The sequence below is a fragment of the Enhydra lutris genome, unplaced genomic scaffold, assembly GCF_002288905.1.
Source record: "Enhydra lutris kenyoni isolate GAN:26980312 unplaced genomic scaffold, ASM228890v2 scaffoldscaffold6, whole genome shotgun sequence".
In the NCBI taxonomy this organism is placed as follows: Eukaryota; Metazoa; Chordata; class Mammalia; order Carnivora; family Mustelidae; genus Enhydra; species Enhydra lutris.
The window spans coordinates 33,395,509-33,402,485 of record NW_019154090.1 but is presented as its reverse complement, the minus strand read 5'-3'; the positions used below and the strand labels follow the sequence as shown (position 1 = coordinate 33,402,485).

The 6,977-nt window shown below is 42.5% G+C and overlaps 1 protein-coding gene across 2 annotated transcripts in view; it reads left to right on the top strand.

Moving 5' to 3' along the window:
• The window catches only part of LOC111141564 (thioredoxin related transmembrane protein 4), a 40,976-nt gene extending 34,309 nt beyond the window's left edge, over positions 1 to 6,667 (top strand). For both annotated transcript variants that reach the window (XM_022494198.1, XM_022494197.1), the window contains 2 exons: positions 3,137 to 3,200; positions 4,393 to 6,667. In XM_022494198.1, coding sequence (XP_022349906.1) covers positions 3,137 to 3,200; positions 4,393 to 4,757 — 429 coding nt within the window. In that variant the 3' untranslated portion in view covers positions 4,758 to 6,667. The remainder of the gene's footprint in view (positions 1 to 3,136; positions 3,201 to 4,392) is intronic.
• Positions 6,668 to 6,977: the final 310 nt, after the last annotated feature.

The window sequence follows — 6,977 nt, the reverse complement described above, 5'->3', positions numbered from 1 at the left end:
TGTGTGTGTGTGTGTGTGTGTGTGTGTGTGTGTGTGTGTGTGTGTGTGTATGTATAGCTATATATTGATATATAACTTGTTACAACAAAGCTGTACTTCAAGAAGCCAAGGAGGCTTGATTTTATTTTGCTGCAAACATGCTTACTTCATGCTATGGCTTATATCTGAGATCTGACTGCTGGTGTTAACTCCACAGGTGGGACTGGAATTCAAGATATGTTGTTCATTAGGTCACATTAATCTTATTTCTAACCAATGTGACCCTCATGGTCTGGCCTAAAAGGATTTGACTTTGGATATAAATCTGACTGGACATAAATATGCTTCTCTCATCTACTGTCTGGTGCTAGATTTTTCTAGCAGTGTATTTTAGAGCCCATGAAAATGAGGCTTTTGAAGGGGGAACCCCATGAGATCCTGGGTGGTTCTCAGTTGGAGTTGTAGAGAACGTAGGTTGAGTGTTAGCCTATTGAAAGACCACTGGAAAGTCTTCTCAGCATCAAGAGTTTGTGAATTTTATCTTTGAGGTTAACTTTAAGTTCAAGAAATCAGGTCAGGCCTATGCCCTAAGTTCATTCAGAAACTTTGATTCAAATAATCAGTCCAGGAAGGTTGTTAAGATTTGGCCTGAAGAAAGAAGAGAGTTGATTCTAGACTATTCAAGTGATTAAAGGATATAGAATATTATTCCTTAAAGGAAGTAGGGAGGAGAGCTTTCTTTAACAAAAGGATAATGATTTCAAAGTAGTAAGAGTCATACATTTTCTGGTAATCCATTTCCATAAAATACCAAACATATATCTCTGACCCTTTTCTACAACTGTAATATATATTTTAAAAAGTGCACAACAGCTAGAATTTTAGCCTTCAGGAAGGTCTGCAGCTGTGCCTTCTGTGCTCTGTGGCACCTTTGCCATTAACTGAGGGCTGAAAGCAGAGCCCAGGTGTGCAATCGTATGGAGCTTGGTCCTGGTGTCTCTGGAAGTTCTTCTCTCTATGAATCTTTCTACAGTTTATCTTACACAGTGGCCAGCAGGAGCATGGTATTTTCCATAGAGGAGTGATTTCCTGATCAAATTACTGTTCCACATAAGCCTAACTATTCTGTTTCCTACTTTTTCCTAATTTTAAAAAGACGAGAAATCAAAACAAGTCTGCTAGTTTGGATTTTTGTTTGTTTTCTTGATTGAACCTCGTTACAACTAAAACATGTTACTAAATGTTATTTTTCACCTGTAAACAAGGTCCCAACCTCTAATTCTATATACTATCTTACTCTAGTGCAGTTTTTTTTGGTTGTTTTTTTGTTTTTGTTTTTGTTTTTGTTTTTCCAGTTCTGAGCCATCTGTAAACCTGTTATTTGCTGAGGATCCTGCCAATCTGGGGGTGGGGCCTGGTGCACCGAATTGCACCTCTCCTGGCAGGGCTCAGTGGAAGCTCCTTCCCTTTGCTCTGTGGGACTTTTGTTCCCTGAAGGCTGTTCACACCACTTTACGGGATTAAAAAAAAGTAACAAAGGGCAGCTCCCTGATCTCCAGCCCCCAGGCTGAAGGATCACTGCCCCTTCTCTTCAGTGCACCCTCAGGGAAAGGCAGTCAATCCCTTTTGTGTGTGCCAGACTCCTGGACTCCTAGGGTGTTTGCCCCTACCGACCCTCCAGGTAGGGAGGAGTGTCCCTCCCACCCCCCACCCCCAGGCTTGGCCACTGCTCTGGAGCATTTGCCTTATGGCTCTGCCCCACAGTGCTCCTCCCTGGGGAAGGAGCCAGATCTCGCAGGAGTTGTCACTTGCTTGGACCCCTGCTTGGTGAGCGGTCCCCCCATGGTCAATTTGGTGTAGCTTAGAAGAGCTGGCAGCTGGTGCTACCCATCCACTCTGGACCATGCCCATGGCCTTAAAAGCTGCCTCCTTCAAGTGGCCATTCTTGATCCTTCCCAAACCTAGAACTGGTTGTCGTATCTGTATCTCGTGAATATCTGTCAAAGTGCTTTATTCATTTTTTCTTATGGAATTCATGTTCCATATTGCTTTATAATTAAACCTCCATTTTTTCCTTTTTTTTTTTTTTTTTAAATCTTCTCCCCGCAGAAGTTGACATGATACCTGGAACCTAATGAACCAAATTTTGAGTAAAAAATGAATATACAGATGGTAATAATTCTGAACACAAAGTAGGGTACTCATTTGATGTTTATGAAATTGAATCAAAAGTACTATGACTTCTTTAGGTTCTTTAACATTTTAAAGCACCTTTAAAACACTAATGTATGAAGTAGTAGTATTATTTTAAAGCCCTGCAATTATTCAAAGTAAAGGGACAGTCCAGGAGTTAGCTAGGTACAAGAAGTGGATTGCCCTTCTAAACAGGTAGCTTCTCTCTGGGTGGATGTTTGTGTTGTGGGGTGCTGTAGGGGAAGGTGTGAAGAATGACTACAGCTTATTCCCAGTCAGAGAACTGTGCCCTTTTTGACACAATCTGTAGCCTCATCACCGTGACCCATGCCAGTCCCGGCACGGAACAGGGATTGGGCGGAACCTGCCTCCAAGGAGCTTGTAGTTTACAAAGGGAGAGGGATGCTTATAGCAAGTAGAAAATGAGTCATGCTGCAGTAAGGTTGAAGACGAAGCCAAGGCAATCACTGTCTAAAATAGGGTTTAGTTCATACCATCAATGACTTTTCTCACAATTTATTTCTGTAGAAATTTCTTATGGTACTCTTAAGAATTCTAGCCCCTGACATCATCTTTTATTCAGTCAGTGGTTACCCATGGGTGAGAGGCAGCCATATGCAGACTAATTTTGTTTGGCCAGAGGAGTGTTTTTTTAAAAGGCCATTTTAGGCTTGGCTCAAAGTATCCATTTTCTTATACTTTGTTTGATATACCTATTTTTAATGGGCTCTCTATAGACATTTGACTTTGTGACCCCAACTCCTGTTATATATTCATAATATTTTCCTATATTGTTTCATTTGAAAAATAGGAGATTCTTAATTGTATCCATGTCTTTTTTGAGGACTTTTGACCAACTGCTAATTAATTGTCTGTGAACATCTGGTTATAGAACCAAGGCCTACATTTGAGGTTCTTTGGTAATAAATATCTAGTCACTGTGAAATCACATTTTTCTCTCCAGGTCCTGGTGGTAATATCAGAATGTTTCTATCTACCATTTCCAAAGCATTTATCTGAACACACTGGTAAGTATGAAAAACTCATGTGATAGAGTATTTTTGGAATTCTGTGGTGTATCCTTTTGTGCTCAAAGAGATACTAGATTCTTCCCCCGTAATTCAGTAGGTGTGCAAACCATCACCACTACCAAATTCTTTGAAATGTATTCTCTACATCAGATTTGAACAAAAGTTCTTTTTTTTTTCTTCCTTAAATTAGGGAATACTTCATTTTGGCAATTGTTTTTTCCCTTTAAGTGTATGCCCTTCATCAGTTAGTTGATACCTTTTCCTTCATTCAAACTGGAATGAGGGAGGGAAATTCATATTTATTGAGTCTCAACTGTGTACCATTAACTCTCCTAAGTCCTGTAAGAACAGTCTTCCCAAATCCTTGCACTACCCCACACCATTTGTGGGACTCAAGAGCCTTGGATTTGCATGCTTTTATTCCTAGTTTTGAGACTTTGCGTGAAGACTTTTATGAAACTTTATAATTGTTGCATTTTATGTGGGAGTTTAAATAAGCTTCTGTTTCTTTTGAGTTCTTGAAGTTGTCAAGGCTTGGAGACTTTCATAGATAATTAGAAAATATATTATGTTTAGAATTCTTAAAAATCACAGAAATCCAGTTTAAGGTAACTTAGGAAAAAAAGGAAAATTTATTAACTCACATAATTGCAAGATCCAGGGATGTTCTGGCTTCAGGCACAGCCCAAGGGATGTTGGGTTTCCGGTTCTATGTGGCTGATTCAGGGGCTGTCAACAACCCTAAGTCGCATATTATCAGCTGAACAAATCCCGTGGGAAGACAGAAGGCTTATCCCCTTGACTCTGGCTGAAAGCTCCTGGGAAGTCCTGTGATTGGCTTGACTTAAGTCACATTTCTCAACCAATCACCTGACCAGTGGGTGGGTCACAGAGTGTTCTATAAGGTACCAAATATAAGGCATGAAGGAACCCTTGCCCTCTGTTCTCTACCAAAGTCAGCAGGGTCAAGGAAATCTCCAGACACGATCAGGGAAGCCCCGGATGGAGGTAGGACACCATCAGCCAGAGGTTCGTGCTGTGGGATAGCACAGCTTCAGAGTGGAGAAAACTGTCACGTACCCGCCCCCCCACCGCCCCAACCCCGGCTTCATTTCACGACTAAACACACTCGATGGCCTGCTGAGTGATCAGTTTATCGAGAGGACGTTCCCTTCTCTTCCCTCCACAGAGCAGACACGGAAGTCAGAGGAGGCTCACAAAGCCGAACAGCCGCAGGACGCAGAGGAGGAAAAAGATGATTCGAATGAAGAAGAAAACAAGGACAGCCTTGTAGATGACGAAGAAGAAAAAGAAGACCTTGCTGATGAGGACGAAGTAGAGGAGGACGAGGAGGAGGACGGCTCGGTTGCCCCCGCGGACGAGGAGAGGAATGACGCCCAGGACCAGGGGCCCCTGAGGGAAGCCCAGGAGGAGGGCGAAGCTGAGCCTGAGGAAGACTTGCCTGAGCCGCCCAGCGCCACCCACACTGAGGCGGCGGAAGACACAGTGAGGCAGCGCAAAAGCCAGCACGCCGCTAAGGGACCGCAAGTCTAATGACAGTATTTCCGAGCATTCAGACCGAAGGAGAAGGTCCGCTTCCCTCAGGTCTGCAGTGTAAATCAAATCCTTATTTTTTCCTGAATGAGCAAGCTTCTCTTAAAAAAGCGATCTCTAGTCATGTAGTCTCTGGCATTGAGCCTCATGTAGGTTAATGAGAGCGTTTCGGGCATGACAATCAGGAAACGGAGAAACAAACCGGGTGTGGGGATCTGCCCGGGGACTTGGGATGGGCACACCTTCACTGGCTTGAGGCTAGAGAGTCCTGACCAGGGAAAGCACCCCGCAGGCGCCATAACACGAAAGCCAAGCACCACGACCATCCTCACAGTGCATGGGAAGTCTTCTGTGTTAAGTATTTGTTTTTGTCAAACTGTAAGAGACATCAGCCACCGCGGTACGGAGATGCTTTTCCAGAGATAGAAACCGCGAGGGCCCTGGATTTTATGGTAGAAGAGAGCTTGGACGCCATCCCAACTCTCCGAACCTCCTTTGTTAGGATTTACTTCTTACCTTTAGCATTTGCAGCTTTCCCGCCACCGGCCTGCAGGCGCCCCAAGCTCTTCACAATACTTCCTCAGTGAGCGGCCTCCGGCAGCCGCCGCTTCCCATCAGCCGCCTTCATTCTGACTTGAGGGTTTACATAATCCAGAACCAAAGCCCACGGAGCCGTGACTGCCAAGCGTCTTGAATGAAATGTTGTAACCTTTGGAGATTCAAAAGGGAAGCAGGGATTTTACAGGAGAGATTTTTGTTGTTGTTTGCCAAAACGTAGTAATTTTTCCCCCCAAAAGGTTCCTTTAGCAAAATTCTTTTTGAAGCCAGAAGTGCCCTAAGTGTTGCCCAGGACAAGGTTGTCTTGTGAAGAGAACTTGAATACTTTGTTGTTTTGCTTCCATCTCAAGGGGTTCCCTGGCTCTTGAACCACTTTAATATTAACTGCAAAACCATTTCTGGTTTTCTTTCAGTGATGTGCTTTTGGTGAAAGAATTAATGAAAGTGAATATCTGGAAATGAAAGATTTGGTTTCGTTTCCTTCTTCCTTAATCTTGTAAAGAATTTTATCCCTGTAAATCTCTCAATACTCAATCTACTAAAAGTACCCAAGGGGCCCGATTTCTTTTAAAGAATCCATCCATCTACTTCTGCCTTACCTGATTTATGTCTTAGAATAAATTCATAAAATTAGATTCCAAGCTTATGAAAGATGTCTAAAGTTGATCCTACACCCCTTGGGTCCAGACAGAAAAACAAGTAATACAGGTTTATGAAATTCAAAAAGTTTCTGTCATCTTTATAAAGAAATATGCAATATACTCCTGTCTGGCTGTTTTGATAACCCTTACCTTGTATTAACTTTGAACACAGGCTCCCTAGAGGAGGGGGAGGTGCTGAGACCCTCCACCCTCGAGTGGCTGAATGGGCCTGTTGCAAGCCTCACACAAAGGGAGTTTTTATTCTGACAGAGCCCAATTTTTAGAGATGGTTATTTTTCATCTTTCTAACTCAGTTACCTGACAGTCTCATCCCTCAGTACTATGAGGTTCATGAGGAGTCGCCAGTAGTTTTTCTCTTCGCAGCAACAGCACCTTGAGTTTGAGGCCATCACAGAACTGACAGACTGGGAAAACCTTGACTTTGGCTCATTTCCTGCCCCTCCTGCCATGTACGTCTCTAACACATCCTCAGCCCAAGCACCATGGTTCTGATGGTGGCAGCTCCATCTCCCTGATCATGGAAAGCTTTTCTGGTTCATTGCTGAGCGGAGCCTGTGCTTCTGTCACTGAATTTCTTTCTCTTATAATCAGCTGAAACAAAGTTTTCAAAGATCATTAAGTTCAAGTTCAGAGGTATGGAATAAAAGTTTTCATAGTTTGGCTTTTCTGCATAATACCTCCCCCCTTTCCCACTCCTCATATTTAAAAAAATTGTTTTTTAAAGTGGAGTATTTGACCAAAAGGAAAGGAATGAAGAAATAAAATCTATTTTTGCTTTTTATGAACATAAGGCCAATTTTCTACTGGACCCCAAATAATACCTAATTATATAACAAGAGAAATGTATGTTCTTTCTCAACAATACTTAAAAAAAAAAATCGGAGGAAGAGGAGAAAACAGCTTAGAGAAGAAGATCCACTAAAAGTTGAAGCTTCTGTGGCTATAGGAACCATTTTTTTTTTTAATATCCTGGCAAAAAGTGGGGTTTTTACTAAATGGC